This window comes from Eriocheir sinensis, chromosome 24, assembly GCF_024679095.1.
Source record: "Eriocheir sinensis breed Jianghai 21 chromosome 24, ASM2467909v1, whole genome shotgun sequence".
Classification (NCBI taxonomy): domain Eukaryota; kingdom Metazoa; phylum Arthropoda; class Malacostraca; order Decapoda; family Varunidae; genus Eriocheir; species Eriocheir sinensis.
This window is the reverse complement of record NC_066532.1, coordinates 2509362-2527308: the sequence shown is the minus strand read 5'-3', so window position 1 is coordinate 2527308 and position 17947 is coordinate 2509362. Positions and strand designations below refer to the sequence as shown.

Here is a 17947-nt window from a genome sequence, read left to right as displayed (position 1 = left end):
ATAGTCGGGGATCCACTTATTTATAACCTCGAGGTGTGTTGCTCTCCTAACCTCAGTATTGTTTTCATTCGAGTCCAGGAGGAGGGGCGACCATAAGACTAATTGGCACTTTCTTGGGGTAATGTTCCACTGGTGTTTCGCTGGGCTTCGTTACTATAGTTTGGGATCCCCGTATGTACTCATGACCTCAAGGCTCGCTGCTCTCCTGCCCTCAGTGTTGTTTCCACCCGTTTGCGGCGAAGTGTATTTGGGGACGGTTCTGGAATCGGTAACCAGGGATGGAATTTGTTTGTGCTATGTAGAGAATCGGCGATAATATTGGTTGGTATAGAAAAGATTAGTTGTGTTTGTGGTTTATGCAAGATAAAAAGTGGACAGTGCAACGACCTTGTCTCGCTACCAACATATCATAGCAAGATTTGAACCGCAATTTGTGATGTTTAGTGCATCAACGATGATACTGAGAACTGTGATAAGAGTGAATTGTACCCTAGAATCGTACCCCACCCACTCACTCACTCACTTCTCATCTAGTAAAACGTCTACTTCATAAAATATATTGAACTGAAGTCCTCGGGGTTCTTGTATCCCGGCCAGCGTTCCTTAGCCATGAAAAACACGTGGGAACTGAGATAAAAGTAAACTGTACCTCGGAATCTTCCTCCACTCAATGATTTTCAAGTAAACTCTAGTCAAACGTGAAATATATTGAACCAAAATCCTCGGGGTCACTATATTCACAGGCCAACGTTCCTTCAATCATGATCACACTTTGGGACTGGGCTATTAGTGAACCGAACATTTGTACCTCCCTCCAGTAAATCATTTTCTAGTTAATCTCAATCAAACGTGAAATATACAAGTCCTTGGGGTCATTATATTCACAGGCCAGCGTTCCTTCAATCATGAACACACGTCGGGGCTAGTCTAGGGGCGAGTTGAGCCCTGGAACCTCCCTCCATTTAATCATTTTCTTGTTAAACTCTTCTCAAATGCGAACTATATATTAAGCCAAAGTCCTCGGGGTCATTCTATTTACAGGTAAACGTCTTTTCAACCATGAACACACTTGGCAACCGAAATAAGTGAATTGTACCTCAGAATCTTGTCAAACTTTAGTCAAACGTGAAATGCATGTCTTTGGGGGTCGTCGCATTCTCAAGCCAGCGTTCCTGAAACCATGAGCGCAAGTCGGGGTTATTAATCTAGGGGTGAGTTGAGCCCTTGAACCTCACTCGTCCACCCCAACACGTGACTGAGAAACCCGCGCCCAGAACACTCAGGATGCCGCCCAAGCAGGAACGAGGCGCCGCGACGCCCTCCCGACGGTCCATGGTGTGGCAGTTCTTCCAGTTCGAAAATGAGGAGCGGCGGCGGACGGTGTGCAGCCTCTGTAGGCACGCCATGAGCTGGGACCCGCAGTCGAACTCCACCTCCAACATGCTGAAGCACCTCCGCAAGAAGCACCACGAGCAGGTCACGCGCGCGGGCTACCACCTCAACAGCCAGAACCACCGCCGCGCACCACGCCCTCTGCGGAATGGGGCGCTTGTCGGGGGTAAGGCTACACACACACACACACACACACACACACACACACACACACACACACACACCTTGACATAACTAACTTGGAATAATATGAACATTTCTCCGTTCTGTTATTAAGATATATACAAATTCAGTAGGGGAAAAGTTAGAACACACACACACACACACACACACACCTTACTAACTGTTTATACAATGCTAATACAGAAGGGAAAAGGTTAGAACACACACACACACACACACACACACACACACACACACACACACACACACACACACACACACACAAACCAGAGCAATACTAATACTAATAATGCCAGGACGAATTATATAGATCTTGGTAAATCTTAGGAATAGCGGCTCCTAACGGGTACGCATTTAGGGCACGGTGTGGTGGTAATTACAACATTTCTAGCACGTACGTCGGGGTTTTGACAAGCGGACAGGCGTGTTTATGTCACAAGGGGTGTATTTTTCCGCGCGGGGTCTTCCCTTTCTCACCCCGGAGCTCGTAGTCGCATCGCCCATCGACTTTAGAAGAAATCGTGAGGCAAGCGTGGCCATAGCATGTGCCCCATCTTGATCTAACAGAGGGAGTGTAACGTAGAGAAAGTGTTGATGTATGAACCTGAAACTGTATTACTTGTCCTACATACTCCATTTTTTTCTATCTTTTCTTTTTCTTATTTCCTTATTATTATTATTATTATTATTATTATTATTATTTGTCGCCGTCGCTATTGTTGTCCTCTGCTTGTCCTCTTCTTATTTTTCTTATTTCTTCTTCATTCTTCTTCTCCAGTTTTCTTCTTGTTTGTGTGTCTGTCTGTTTGGTTCGCTTTGCATCCGCTTGTGTGTGTGTGGGGGGGGGGGTGGAGGGGGGGGGGTCGGATGCTGAAAGGTCATCTTGTGTATGTTGTTTTGTTTGTTTGTTTACGTGTGTAGGTGAGTGGGTGATTTTTCTCAGGTGTGTGTGCTTGTGTTGATTACAGGTAGGAGGTGTCTTATGCTTTTGTCTTCCTTTTTTATTTTTTTTTGTAATCGTTGTCTTCCTCCTCCTCCTCCTCTTCGGATTATTTTTTTTGATCAATGTTGTGGCTGATTTGTATTTTCTTCTTTCTTCTTTTTTCTTTTTCCTTCCAAATTTTGTCATGTTAATAATACAGGTATTTTCTTGTTTACTCCTCATTTTTCTTTCACCCCAGTTCTTTCCTCACTTTTCTTCCTCTTCCTCCTCCTTATCTTCCTCCTCCTCTTCTCCTTCTCCTCCTTTTTTTGTACCTTTCATTCATCCTAGACCCTTCCTCACTTCCTCCTCTTCCTTTTCCTCCTCCTCCTCCTCCTTCACAATCAGTCCTCTTCTTCCTCCTCCTCCTGGCAATGAACGCGACTGTCTGTACATTTTTTCTTTCTTCTTCACTTAACTAGAAATTTTTGTAACTGTCCGCGGCAAAAACTGCGTCGAGGTCTCGGTGCGCGCGACAGGCAAACCAGGGCGCCGAAACTTCGCTAACGGTACGCCACAAAAACGTCAATGAAAGGCTACATCAAGACTCGTTACGACAGGCAAACCAGGGCGCCAAAACTTCGCTAACGGTACGCCACAAAAACGTCAATGAAAGCCTACATCAAGACTCGTTACGACAGGCAAACCTAGCGACGAAGAAAAGTGTATATGTAAGGTTTAAGTTTTTGGCATGAGAGACGAAGCGAACCACTCAGATCTTGGTTTGTACGAGGAAAAAAGGAGGAGGAGGAGGAGGAAGAGTGAATGAACTAGAATGAATAACAAGTACGAAAAAGGGAGGAAGAGAAGGAGGAGGAAGAAGAGTGAAGGAACTAGAATGAATAACAAGTACAAAAAATGAAGGAAGAGAAGGAAAAGAGGAAGAGGAGGAGGAGGAGGAAGAGTGAAAGAATTAGAATGAATAACAAGCACGAAAAAGGGAGGAAGAGAAGGAGAGGGGGAAGGGGAAGAAGAGTGAAGGAACTAGAATGAATAAGAAGTACAAAAAAGGGAGGAAGAGAAGGAGAGGAGAAGGAGGAGGAGGAAGAAGAAGAGTGAGAAAAGAACTAGGATAACAGAAAAAGGAGGAGGAGGAGGAGGAGGAGGAGAGAACGACGACAAAAAAAATAAAATGAAAGGAAGACAAAGAAGATACCTGTAATATGTTCAGTGTTTATTTTTAAGGTTTTAATGTACGATAGTTTTAAGTTTTGGGATGACAGACAAACCGAGCCACGTAGATCATTTAGGTACGATAAGCTGCTAAGAAATGTACGAAATGGGTTAAAGATTCGGTATGGCATAAACAGAACCGCTGATGTCTTCGTATGCTTGGTGACGAAGAAATGTACGATAGTTTTAAGTTTTGGGATGACAGAGAAACCAAGCCACTGTGATCATTTAGGTACGATAAACTGCCAATTAAGAAATGTACGAAATGGGTTAAAGATTCGGTATGGTATAAATAGAACCGCTGATGTCTTCGTATGCTTGGTGACGGAGAAATGTACGATAGTTTTAAGATTTTGGTATGACAGACACACCGAGCCACTGTGATCTTTTAGGTACGATTAGCTGCCAAGAAATGTACGAAATGGGTTAAAGATTCGGTATGGTATAAATAGAACCGCTGATGTCTTCGTATGCTTGTTGACGGAGAAATGTACGATAGTTTTAAGTTTTGGGATGACAGACTAACCGAGCCACTGTGATCTTTTAGTTACGATAAGCAGCAGAGAAATGTGAGAAGAGGTTTAAGGATTTGGTGGGTTTTTGAAGCACTAAGCCGCTCAACCATACAGACACCAGACAGGCAGATATACCGCAGACGAGACGCTTCTAGCTAACTCGATAACTGATGCAGGTCGTGAAGTAACTGAGATGAGCACCGAGACAACGCGCAGCTTTAACCCATCGTACCTTGGTTTAGTGTGGTGGTCGTACCCTAAGAGAGGTATTGTCAGATGCTCCCACCCCTCATAAGAACTATTTCCAAAGGCCAAAAAGAAGGTTAAGCGAGTTCTGATGAGTGTTCTTTTAGGTTCACGGTACAGAAGAAGGCTCGGACTACCACCAGGGTCATAAAAGTACCCCTGGAAATGCCCTAAACTCCCACGAAAGACGAGTAAATTACTTGTTCCTGGGCGCAGAAATGTTTAAAAATATGGCCGTAAGATTTGACCAGATAAGAGAACTACCTTACTTGTGGTTTTTTAACTTCTTATCTGTTTGTTTGTTGTGTATTTTAAAGCGTTTATTACCCCTCCTCTGTATCTCCATGTATTCCCCCCCCTCCCCCCCCCCCTCTGTTTCTCTACACTAAGATTTGACCAGATAAGAGAACTACCTTTCTTGTACTTTTTGAACTTCTTATGTTTGTTTGTTGTGTATTTTTACCCTCCCCCTCTGTATCTCCATGTATTCCCCCCCCTCCCCCTCCCCCCCCCCCTCTGTTTCTCTACACTAAGATTTGACCAGATAAGAGAACTACCTTTCTTGTGGTTTTTGAACTTCTTATCTGTTTGTTTGTTGTGTATTTTAAGGCGTTTATTACCCTCCCCCTCTGTATCTCCATGTATTACCCCCCCCCCCCCCTCTGTTTCTCTACACTAAGATTTGACCAGATAAGAGAACTACCTTTCTTGTGCTTTTTGAACTTCTTATCTGTTTGTTTGTTGTGTGTTTTAAGGCGTTTATTACCCCTCCTCTGTATCTCCATGTATTACCTTACCTCTGTCTCTCTCTATAATCTTCTATACTCGTCCTCTTTTTCCTTCTCCTTCATCGCTTTCAACCTTCATTTTCTCTTCCGGCATTTACCACCCAACCCCTTTCTCTCTCTCTTTCTATCACCTTCTATACTATCTCGTCCTCTTTTTCCTTCTCCTTCATCGCTTTCAACCTTCATTTTCTCTTTCAGCATTTACTACATTACCTTTCTCTCTCTCTTTCTATCACCTTCTACACTATCTCGTCCTCTTTTTCTCCTCCTTCATCGCTTTCAACCTTCATTTTCTCTTTTGGCATTTACTACCCATTCCCTTTCTCTCTCTCTTTCTATCACCTTCTATGCTATCTCGTCCTCTTACTCCTTCTCCCTCGTCACTGTCACCCTCGTTTTCTCTTTCTCGGCGTCTCAGGTGTGGAGAAAAGGTAAGGAAGGAAAAGGTAGAGGTAGAATGGGATATAGGTTAAGAGAAGGAGGAAAGAGTAAAGGAAGAATAGGAGGAAGAGGAGGAGGAGTGAGGAACGGACCAGGATTAACAAAAGGTACAAAAAAATAGGAGGAAGGAAAGGAGAGGAAGAAGAGGAGGAAGAGGAGGAGGAGAAAGAAGAGAGAGGAAGACACTAGAATGAAAAAAAAACAAAAAAAAACTAGAAGGGCAAGAAGGAAAAAAGATAAGGAAGTGCGTTCGTTGTTGCAAAAAAAAAAAAAAAAAGACCTATTATTTCCACTTTCGATATTGTGTGTGCGAGCGTACGTGTGTGTTCAGTGTCATGGCGTAGACGGTGCATCATGGGTAGCGTAAGAAGGTCCATATTTTAAAAAGTCTCGGTTTCCCACCACGACCATTTCCCAAGGCCACAGAAAGACTAATTGGGTTTTCATGGCTGTTTTTTTTCCCGTTCAAGATTCGGAAGACGTGTAAAAAGGTCGTATTATAAAACATTCTGTCCCCCAAACACACACATTTGACAAGGGTTTCGTAGGAGCCGTGAGCATTGCCAGGGGTAGTTTTATGACCCTGGTGGTAGTGTGACCCTCCTCCTCTACCATGAACCTAAAATTTCAATCGGGGGAACTTGACCAATCTCCCTTTTGACCTTTGGAAATAGTTAATTCGAGGGGCGGAAGCGTTTAACAATCTCCTTTTTGACATTTGGAAATAGTTGATTCGAGGGGCGGAAACGTTTAACAATCTCCTTTTTGACCTTTGGAAATAGTTGATTCGAGGGGCGGAAGCGTTTAACAATCTCCTTTTTGACCTTTGGAAATAGTTGATTCGAGGGGCGGAAGCGTTTAACAATCTCCTTTTTGACCGTTGGAAATAGTTGATTCGAGGGGCGGAAGCGTTTAACAATCTCCTTTTTGACCGTTGGAAATAGTTGATTCGAGGGGCGGAAGCGTTTAACAATCTCCTTTTTGACATTTGGAAATAGTTGATTCGAGGGACGGAAGCGTTTAACAATCTCCTTTTTGACCGTTGGAAATAGTTGATTCGAGGGGCGGAAGCGTTTAACAATCTCCTTTTTGACCGTTGGAAATAGTTGATTCGAGGGACGGAAGCGTTTAACAATCTCCTTTTTGACCTTTGGAAATAGTTGATTCGAGGGACGGAAGCATTTAACAATCTCCTTTTTGACCGTTGGAAATAGTTGATTCGAGGGACGGAAGCGTTTAACAATCTCCTTTTTGACCGTTGGAAATAGTTGATTCGAGGGGCGGAAGCGTTTAACAATCTCCTTTTTGACATTTGGAAATAGTTGATTCGAGGGACGGAAGCGTTTAACAATCTCCTTTTTGACCGTTGGAAATAGTTGATTCGAGGGGCGGAAGCGTTTAACAATCTCCTTCTTGACCTTTGGAAATAGTTGATTCGAGGGGCGGAAGCGTTTAACAATCTCCTTTTTGACCGTTGGAAATAGTTGATTCGAGGGGCGGAAGCGTTTAACAATCTCCTTTTTGACCTTTGGAAATAGTTAATTCGAGGGGCGGAAGCGTTTAACAATATCACCCAAACTCACTATAGTTGATCCAGGAGAAACTGGCGGATTGGGGGGTTCTGTGGGGGTCTGTCCTTCCGTACCACGCTGCCACATCTGTCTCCAGTTGTGGGATTAGCGTCAAGGTGTTAAGTGGACCACCATTAGGCCCCCTTCATTTCCTCCTCCTCAAGTCTTCAAGTATCTGAAAAAAATCAATAACGTCGATTACTCCAAATTCTTTGAACTGCAAACCAACCTTCGAACTAGAAATAACGGTTTACCCATTCAGTCTAGTCGATGCAACACAGACATCGGAGGGAGTTTCTTTTCAAACCGAGTCATCCGCCACTGCAACAATCTTCCTTCAGAAGTAGTAAATGCGAATACCATCAACTCCTTCATATATAGGATCGACCGTCACTTCACTGCGTCGGGAGTAAACTGAATATTGAGGTGCCTTCATCTGCTCCTCAATATCGAGGTGCTTCCATCTGCTCCTCAATGTCGAGGGGCTTTTATCTGCTCCCCAGGCCCCAAGTGGCTGTCGAGCAGATTAAATCACCAAAGCGGGCAACCTCGTAATGAGCCAATAGACTTTCTGTTGCCTGCATTTCCATTTTTCCATGTTTCCTCTCTCTCTCTCTCTCTCTCTCTCTCTCTCTCTCTCGTGTAGAACTATCACCAGGATTACCAAACTGTCCTTGAAAAGCCCAGCAACTTCTAAGAGAGGCTTTTCAAACATGTGTGAAGCTACAGAGAAGATTAACCGTTTTTTTTATGGGTGTTTTTCCTGTTCACGATTCGGAAGTCGTGTAAAACTATAACCAGAGGATCCCCAATCAGTCCATGAAAATCCCAGTGACTTCTACGAGGCTTTTCAAACATGTGTAATGGCTGCAGAGAATATTAACCGGGTTTTCATGAGTGTTTTTCCCATTCAAGATTCAGAAGTCGTGTAAAACTATCACTACAGGATCCCCTTACAGTCCATGAAAATCCCAGTGACTTCTACGAGAAGGCTTTTCAATTTCAAACATATGCAGACTGTCTCTCTCTTTCTTTATAATCTTCTGCACTCTCTCGTCCTCTTTCTCTTTCTCCCTCATCGGCGCAATAGGCTAGGCCATGACGTAAAAAAAAAAAAAAAAGAAGCCGCGGGGTCGCTATTCTCAGAAGCTTCCACCTCTCACGTTAATTTCCAAAGGCCTAAGAAGTGACTGATCGCGTTTTCATGAGTGTTTCTTCACGTTCATGGTACAGAGGAAGGGTCAAACTACCATCAGGGTCGTAAAAGTACCTCTGGAAATGCCCAAAACTCCTAGGAAAGCCTTGTCCAATATGAGCGTGAGAGCGGAGGCGTTAATTTCCAAAGGCCTAAGAGGTGACTGATAGCGTTTTCATGAGTGTTTTTTTCACGTTCATAGTACAGAGGAAGGGTCAATGTACCACCAGGGTAAAAAAAGTACCTCTGGAAATGCCCCAAACTCCTGCGAAATCCTTGTCAAATGTGTGTTTCTTAGGTTCAGGGTACAGAAGGGTCAAACTACCACCAGGGTAAAAAAAGTACCTCTGGAAATGCCCAAAATTCCTACGAAAGCCTTGTCAAATGTGTGTTTCTTAGGTTCAGGGTACAGAAGAAGGGTCAGACTACCACCAGGGTCATATAAGTACCTCTAGAAATGCCCAAAACTCCTACGAAAGCCTTGTCAAATGTGTGTTTCTTAGATTCAGGGTACAGAAGAAGGGTCAGTCTACCACCAGGGTAAAAAAAGTACCTCTGGAAATGCCCAAAACTATTACGAAAGCCTTGTCAAATGAGTGTTTCTTTGGTTCAGGGTACAGGAGAAGATAAACTACCACCAGGGTCATAAAACTACCCCCGGAAATGCTCAAAACTCCTACGAAAGCTTTGTCAAATATGTTCTTCTAGGTTCATGGTACAGAAGAAGGGTCAAACTACCACCAGGGTCATAAAACTACCCCCGGAAATGCTCAAAACTGCCCAAAACTCCTACGAAAGCCTGTCAAATGTGCGTTTCTTAAATTCAGGGTACAGAGAAAGGGTCAAACTACCACCAGGGTCATAAAAGTACCTCTGGAAATGCCCAAAACTCCTGGGAGCTCCAAACTCCTACGAAAACCTTATCAAATGTGCGTTTCTTAAATTCAGGGCACAGAGAAAGGGTCAAACTACCACCAGGGTCATAAAAGTACCTATGGAAATGCCCAAACTCCTACGAAAACCTTATCAAATGTGCGTTTCTTAAATTCAGGGTACAGAGAAAGGGTCAAACTACCACCAGGGTCATAAAAGTACCTCTGGAAATGCCCAAACTCCTACGAAAACCTTATCAAATGTGCGTTTCTTAAATTCAGGGTACAGAGAAAGGGTCAAACTACCACCAGGGTCATAAAAGTACCTCTGGAAATGCCCAAACTCGTACGAAAGCCTTGTCAAATGAGTGTTTCTTTGGTTCAGGGTACAGAAGAAGACAAACTACCGCCAGGGTCATAAAAGTACCTCTGGAAATGCCCAAACTCCTACGAAAACCTTATCAAATGTGCGTTTCTTAAATTCAGGGTACAGAGAAAGGGTCAAACTACCACCAGGGTCTTAACTGTACCTCTGGAAATGCCCAAAACTCCTTCGAAAGCCTTGTCTTAATGTGAGTGTGTAAGAGGCGAGGGGTTTGAGAGTATGGCCCCGGGAGTTTCAAGAAATCGGGCTTAGGTCCCTCTGGTCGTCGGCACATCAGAGCTCCTCCTTATCGGCCACACTTCACCGCTACAATATCATTCAAGGGCCGGCCCGATAGCGTGGTCCTAATCTAGTGATAAGCTTTTCAATGAGTGTTTATCTAAATTATTGTGACATTGTCTTTGGAACTGATAAGAGGCATGTTTTCAGACGCTGGGATGTGGGAGTTGTGATATCTGTATGCTGACGACTAACCCCCCCCCCTCCCCCCCCTTTCTCTCTCTCTCTCTCTCTCTCTCTCTCTCTCTCTCTCTCTCTCTCTCTGACTCAACTTTCTCTGTCTGTCTTCCTCTCTATCTATTTATCTATCTATATCTGTCTATCGCTGTTTATCTCCATCTACCCTTTCCTTTCCTTTCGTTTCGTTTCGTTTCGTTTCCTTTCCTTTCCTTTCCCTTCCTTTCCTTTCCTTTCCTTCCCCTTCCTTCCCTTTCTTTCCTTTCCCTTCCTTCCCTTCCTTCCTTGCCTTTCCCTCACTTTTCTTCCTTTCTCCTTTTTTTTCTTTTTTACCTTTCATTTCCATTCCTTATCTTCCCTTCTCTCTATCTTCCTTCCGTTCCTTTCTCCTCACTTATCTTGCCTTCAGTTTTCTTGCCCTTCTTTCTTAATCAATAGTAAACCGTGTGTCGCTGTCCATATACACACAAGACCAACTCCACGATTTTTCATAACGTAACATAAGGATTTGATATTTTAAAAGTCCTCCTCCTCCTCCTCCTCCTCCTTTTTCTTCTCTGCCTTTTCTCTCTTCTTTTCACTAGTCTTCGATCTGTACCATTTGCAAAAACACGATTTCTTAATAACAAAACTGAAGACTTAATATTTTAAAACTTCTATTCTTCCTCCTCCTCCCTCTTCTTTTTCTTCTCTGCCTTTTCTTTCTTCTTTTCACTAGTCTTCTATCAATACCATTTGCAATAATATGATTTCTTTATAACAAAACAAAAGACGAAATATTTTCAAACTTCTATTCTTCCTCCTCCTCCTTTTCTTCCTTCTCATAACTAATCATCTTCCTATACCATTTGCAACAACACGATTTCTTTATAACAAAACAAAAGACGTAATATTTTCAAACTTCTATTCTTCCTCCTCCTCCTTTTATTCCTTCTTATAACTAATCTTCTTCCTATACCATTTGCAACAACACGATTTCTTTATACCAAAACAAAAGACGAAATATTTTCAAACTCCTATTCTTCCTCCTCCTCCTCCTTTTCTTCCTTCTTATAACTAATCTTCTTCCTATACCATTTGCAATAACACGATTTCTTTACTAAGGACGATATTTTTAAACCTCCTCCTCCTCCTCCTCTTTCATCACCACCACCACCTCCTCCTCCTTCTCCTCTTCCTTCGTTGAGCTAACCTTCCAATACCTTCTCGTTGATAATACTTCTGATATCGGCTACTTCTGATATCGGCAACCCTAACAAGGAGGAAGAGGAGGAGGTGGAAGGGGGGTTAAGTTGACACCTGATAATTTTGATAATATCTTAATATATCAGTCAGACTCCTCATAATATTGTACTTTTCAAGCATCCAAACTTCTTAACAGACACAATGCCCATATTCTTAAACATTTCAAAGGCCTTGCACACTCATTTGCCAAGGCTTTGATATAGGTTGTGTTAGTATTTCCATGGGTAGTTTTATGACAAGACTTCTGCTCGCCCAGTATTTGACAAGGCTTTCGTAGAGGTTGTGTGGTGTTAGTATTTCCATGGGTAGTTTTATGACAAGACTTCTGCTCGCCCAGTATTTGACAAGGCTTTCGTAGAGGTTGTGGTGTTAGTGTTTCCATGGGTAATTTTATGAGCCTAGTGATAGTGTGACAAGGCTTCTCCACACACACATTTGACAAGGCTTTCGTAGAGGTTGTGGTGTTAGTATTTCCATGGGTAATTTTATGAGCCTCGTGATAGTTTTACAAGGCTTCTGTACACACACATTTGATAAGGCTTCCGTAGAGATTGTTTTAGTATTTCCATGAGTTGTTACATGAGCCTAGTGACAGTGTGACAAGGCTTACATACCATGAACGTTAAAAACACTCATGATAACCCGACTAATCTCCTTCGTGGCCTTGGGAAATGGATGTTGTTTGAGCCGAAAGCGTCTGAGAATACGGGAATAAAATGGGATCTCAAGAATGGATGTATTGGCAAAGGGCGTGATGGTGCCGGGTTCTTTTTCTTTGTTTTACCAGCCACGTTAAGAAGTTATTATTATTATTATCATTATTATTATTATTATTATTATTTTTTTACAGCACAGGAGACAGCACAAGGGCACATTATTATTATTATTATTATTATTATTATTATTATTATTATTATTATTATTATTATTATTATTATTATTATTATTATTATTATTTTTTTTTTTTTACAGCAAAGGAGACAGCACAAGGGCACATTATTATTATTATTATTATTATTATTATTATTATTTTGGTGTTTTAAGCGTGTTGGTGAAAGAATGATTTAGATGAAAGACAAGGAAAGGTAAATAAGAGGTTTGTGATTTTTTTTTCCTTAATTTTTTTCCTTCCCTTGTTTTTCAGCTTATTCTGTTTCTTTTTCTTTTTGTTTTTCCTGTGATGTTATTTTTTTTCCTTTTCCTTTTTTCTCTTCCCTTGTTTTTTCAGCTTATTCTGTTTCTTTCGTGTTTGTCTGTGCCTAGCTCTGTCTGTCAATTCTCTCTCTCTCTCTCTCTCTCTCTCTCTCTCTCTCTCTCTCTCTCTCTCTCTCTCTCTCTCTCTCTCTTTCTCGGCAGTTCGTGTGTCCTTGTGGCTCTAGGACATTGTAATCTCCCTATCCTACTAGTCGTGTAATCTCCCTATCCTACTAGTCGTGTGTGTGTGTGTGTGTGTGTGTGTGTGTGGATAAGGCATCAGTGTGCGAGTACTTATGTAAATCGTTTCCATTCCATGCGCACACACACACACACACACACACACACACACACACACACACACACACACACACACACACATCTCCCTGGGTTGCGGTTATCGATGCCCCTATCACCCTTATCAGCGACGCGGCATCTCCAGCAGAAGAGACGATGCACGCCGCCGGAGAAGGGACGAAGAAGGGACCTGCCGATAGGGGTCACATGCCGCCTGTTTACCACAAGACCATTACCCTTAAAGGAGAGGCCACCTGGCACTACCTTGCGTTCACTCTTCCCTTGGCAATCCACCTCGACTTGCCTTCCCAGGGAGCTCGAAATCCCCCGCTTGGTAGTCACTTATCAGGCCAGTCGTCCGAGGGGGTTTAACGGTTCCAGGATTGGCGTTTAACCTCCATAAGTAGTGAAGGGATTAGCGTCAAGTACTAGGGGTCACACGGGACGGGAATGCGCGCGGGGTACATCGAAGTGTGAAGGCGAGACCAGGCGAGAAACAGAGCGTGTCTCGCGGCGCTCCCGAAGCCGAATCCGTGGTCGGGGGAAAGGGTCGCGCAGTATCGGTCGATATCAGATATCAGGGTTGGAGTATCAGCGGGGGAAGGCAGCCTCACTCGCTCTCCTACTGTGGTGCCGAACGCCGGGTCTCAAGACAGCTGGCGGCACGGGTACACAGCGACACTCTGCCTCACACAACACCCTCGCCGCCCACGACCCGTCCTGAGGTGTTCGTAAGGAAGGCTCCCGTTGGATGCCCGTTCGTTCTCGTGCTCTTCGCGGCCTTCCACCTCGTCCCTGTGGCCTTAAGGTGTTGGTGTACCGCCTACCACCACCCTCACCACCCCCACCGCCAAGAGGGTGTTAGGGGGTGTTCCATAGTGGCTCCTCCTCCTCGCGACGCCCAAACCACCACCGCGACACGAGCCACAGCCTTCGTCAGCGCCGCCTCTAGACCGCCGCGCCCAAGACAGTGTGAGGTGGTGGTGTTAACCCGTGTGTGTGTGTATGTGTGTGTGTCTTTCTCCTTGCGGCACGAACTCGGCCCGCTCGCCCGCCACCGTGACCCAATATTCTCCACCTAAACGCTGCCTGCTCGCTCCTCCGCCTGCGTGCCTGCCTGCTGAGACGTAACCTGCACAACCTACCACGTCTTGACCCTCCCCAACCGCCCAGACACACATAGGAAGGCGGGTTAAAGTGCTTCTCGTGTGCCCGTGTCTGGTGCAACATCGGCTATTGTGATCGTCTCCTCCTGAACTTCCGCCTTCGTCTTGATCTTGAAACTAACACTAAGGCCGCTGCAGGTGTGTTCAGAAGGGCCTCAGGTAGCGTCAGGTGTTGTGTCGCCCTGCAGGTGTGAGAGGTGCAAGGTGGGGAGCTCCTGGCTGTGTCTGGAGCTGCTCTGAGGCTGACGCGAACACTACCACCGCAACCGCCCTCATCACCGCCACCGCCACCTTCGCCCGCGCCCCCCGCCACCCACCCCCCGATCCCACTCCCTATTTCGGCGCCCCCCCCCCCACCTTACCGCTATTCCATCCGCCCCCTTCCTCCTCCATCCCCCCTTCGTCATCACGAGTGCCTGCGCCATACACACAAAACATTTTATTTTTCATCCGTTTTATGTGTGTGTGTTTTTTGTGTCGCCGCGTTTGTGTTATTGCTGCTGTTGTTGTTGTTGTTGTTGCCATCGTGTTTTAGTGTTGATGAAGTGAGATAAATAAGAGGAAAGTAATATTCTGGCACAGTCCAAAGATCCGAGGTGATAACACTAATAGGTCATAAGAAAAGTGATAAAAGTTGAAGCAAAGAAAGACAAGGGGATATTTTTTTTTCTAAGCTGGAGCAGACATTTTACAGGAAGGAAAAAAATAAGTTACTGACGCGAGAAGTGGAAAGCACGGAGGAAAAGACGAGACAAATGCACTTGAATCACATACGCTAGTTGAGAGAGAGAGAGAGAGAGAGAGAGAGAGAGAGAGAGAGAGAGAGAGAGAGAGAGAGAGAGAGAGAGACGGAAAGGGGACAGACTGATGAATACGTGTTCGAGGAGTCTTGTCAAGGAGTGTACAGCGTCCTCTTCCTCCTCCTCCTCCTCCTCTTCGGCGCCTAGTCCTCGAACTCTGACCTCCTCCTCGTCATCGTCTCCCGGGTCGCCACTGCCCTGATGCGTCACGGTGGTCGGGTCAGGCAGCAGCTCCGGCAGACGGATGCCACACGAAGGGAAGGGGTGCCGTAGGAAACCATCACACGGAGAGGCGATAAGGCTCCCCGCACGAGGCTCGCCGCGTGGGTGAACGAACGTGTGTCTCCCCGGATATGATGGTGACCGTGAGGGGATGACGCTCGGCACTGCCCGGAAAACCCCGCCGCCCTCACACCCTGACGCCGCAAGCAAGGCTGCGACGCACGCCTCCCTCAGTGTGTAGCGTCCCCGCCGTGCCGTGTGCCGTGCCTCAGGTCCCCGCCTCCTCGTCCTTCCCTCCGTCGGTGCCCCCTGCAGTAGCACGCGCCGCCCCGCCATGAACACCAACGCCAACACCGCCGTGCCGCCCAACACCTCCATGGCGGCGGACGGCCTGGGCCTGGACGGCGGGCTGCCCGGGGGCGTGGGTGTGGGCGTGGTGACGGGCGGGTCGACGCGGCGCACCTCGCGGGTGTGGCGTTACTTCGGCATGGTGGACAACTGCCACTACATCTGCCGCCTCTGTTCCTTCGTCGGCGCCTACACCAACACCACCAACATGCGGAAGCACATCCAGCACCACCACCCCGACCACTTCCAGGACATCCTGGACCACACGCGCCCCTCCACGCGCCCTTACTTCGCCGGCAGCCTGACGCGCCTCCGCCAGCCGCTGCAGTACCCCCAGCACGGCGCCGGCCACCACTACCCGCCCACCCTGATGTACCCGCCGCCCGTGTCCGCCGCCAAGCGCGTCATGCTGCCCAAGCCCGCCGAGGTGCCCGTGCCCTTCCTACACGCCGACGCCAGGACCGACGTGGACATGGGCCTCAGCGTGTCCTCCCACGACTGCTCCGTGGCGGCGGCGGCGCACGCGGCGGCTCAAGCGGCGGCCCAGGCGGCGGCCACCTGCCAGCCGTCCCTGCAGGAGCACGCGAGTGACGCCGCCTACTCGTCCCTGCTGGGCCAGGCCTCGGTCCACACCACCGCCACCACCACCACCACCGCCCTGCCGCCCGTCAGCCTGGGCGCCATGAGCCCCGAAGAGAGCAAGCTGGTGAAGCAGCTGCTGCCCGCCCTCATCGAGGTCACGGACTCCTCCGCCGACATTGACACGCCCGCCAGAGGTGAGCCGAACACCGCCCGCGACACGGGAAGTGTTTCTATTCCTTCTTATGCACGGAAAGCACCGACACCACCTCCCTCCCACGCTCTTGTTTCTTACGCTAGAGAGAAAACGGCCCGGCGAGAGGGAAGCTTTTTTAACGCAGCTTGGTGGGAGTGCTGCAGTGCGTAACACCAGACCGTTCCACCGCGCGCCAACGACAAACACAACACATCCTCCACGGCTTGTTGTTACGCTGCAGCCAAACACTCGGCGAGGGCGAGAGGAACGCTTGGACGCAGCTCCGTAGAGTCGTAGCAATATAACATGCCGGGTGCGTCCAGGCTGTGGCCGGAAACACACACACACACACACACACACACACACACACACACACATACACACACACACATATATATATATATATATATATATATATATATATATATATATATATATATATATATATATATATATATATATATACACACACGAGACACTCTCGACACACGACTTATTTAGCCCACTCTTGAACACGTCTCGCCCCCACACACGGCCTTAGTTCGCGTGACGCCCCTTAGCCAATGACAACCTTTCGTGTGTGTGCCCCACACACACACACAAGAACGTTCAGCCAAGACACTATGGTCGATATTCTCAGACGCTTTCGGCTCTCAAAGCAAATATTTATAAAGGCCACAAAGAAGATACGTCGGGTTCTCATGATTGTTCTTTTAGGTTCATGGTACAGAAGGGTCAAACTACCAGAGGGGTCATAACACCGCCCCTAGAAATACCAAGAACTCCTACGAAAGCCTTGTCCAATGTGGACTTACGGCAACATTGGTACAGGGTCGCATTCATGAAAACCAAAGCGTATCATTGTCTGTGAGAATAGATTTTTTTTTTTTTTTTTTAAGGAATACTGTTCGCGTTAATATAAACCAATCGCATACATTAAAAAATCTCATAATCTTCCCCCCCAAAACGGTTGATATAAACTCCCGCAAAACAAAAACTTCCAAAACATAAAAAAAGGTCGCAAAGTAAGATAACTATCAGGCGCTATCGTTCATATACTGCAATCATCGCTCATTGTTCAATTATTCGTGAAGTTGTTGTTGTTGTTGTTTTATAGTAAGGGAAGCAGCTCAAGGAGAGAGCAAAAAAAAAAAAAGGAACAGGAAAAAAGCCCGCTAATCACTAATCCTAGGCCGTGCAATGACTTTTTTGGGTAGCTGTACATTTTGTTGTCGTGCATACTCAAAGGTAAAACAAAACTCCCCTATCACTTCTCCTAGGCCGTGCAATGACTTTTTTGGGTAGCTGTACATTTTGTTGTCGTGCATACTCAAAGGTAAAACAAAACTCCCCTATCACTTCTCCCAGGCCGTGCAATAACTTTTTGGGGTTTCTGTACATTTTGTTGTGCATACTCAAGGGTAAAATTAAACGAGAAAACAAACCCCCGCTAAAGACTGCTCCTATACTGTGCAACGACTTTTTTGGGTAGCTGTACATTTTGTTGTGCATACTCAAGGGTAAAAATGAGAAAACAAGACCCCGCTAATGACTGCTCCTGTACCGTGCAACGACTTTTTGGGGTGGCTGTACATTTTGTCTTGTATATATGCGTCTTCCTTCACCTGTCTCATGCACCTGTCCTGCTCACCTTTAATTATCCTCCCCCCTTCATACCTGCATCCCGCGTAACACCTGTTG

At 46.0% G+C, this 17947-nt stretch overlaps 1 protein-coding gene across 3 annotated transcripts in view; it reads left to right on the top strand.

Moving 5' to 3' along the window:
* The window catches only part of LOC127002750 (protein tramtrack, beta isoform-like), a 71372-nt gene that overhangs the window by 35847 nt on the left and 17578 nt on the right, over window positions 1-17947 (top strand). The window contains exon 1 of one of the 3 annotated variants that reach the window (XM_050868875.1): window positions 13379-16247. The exons of the other annotated variants lie outside the window; for them this stretch is intronic. Coding sequence (XP_050724832.1) covers window positions 15458-16247 — 790 coding nt within the window. The 5' untranslated portion in view covers window positions 13379-15457. Of the gene's footprint in view, window positions 1-13378; window positions 16248-17947 lie in introns of those variants that run through there. 3 annotated transcript variants of the gene reach the window in all.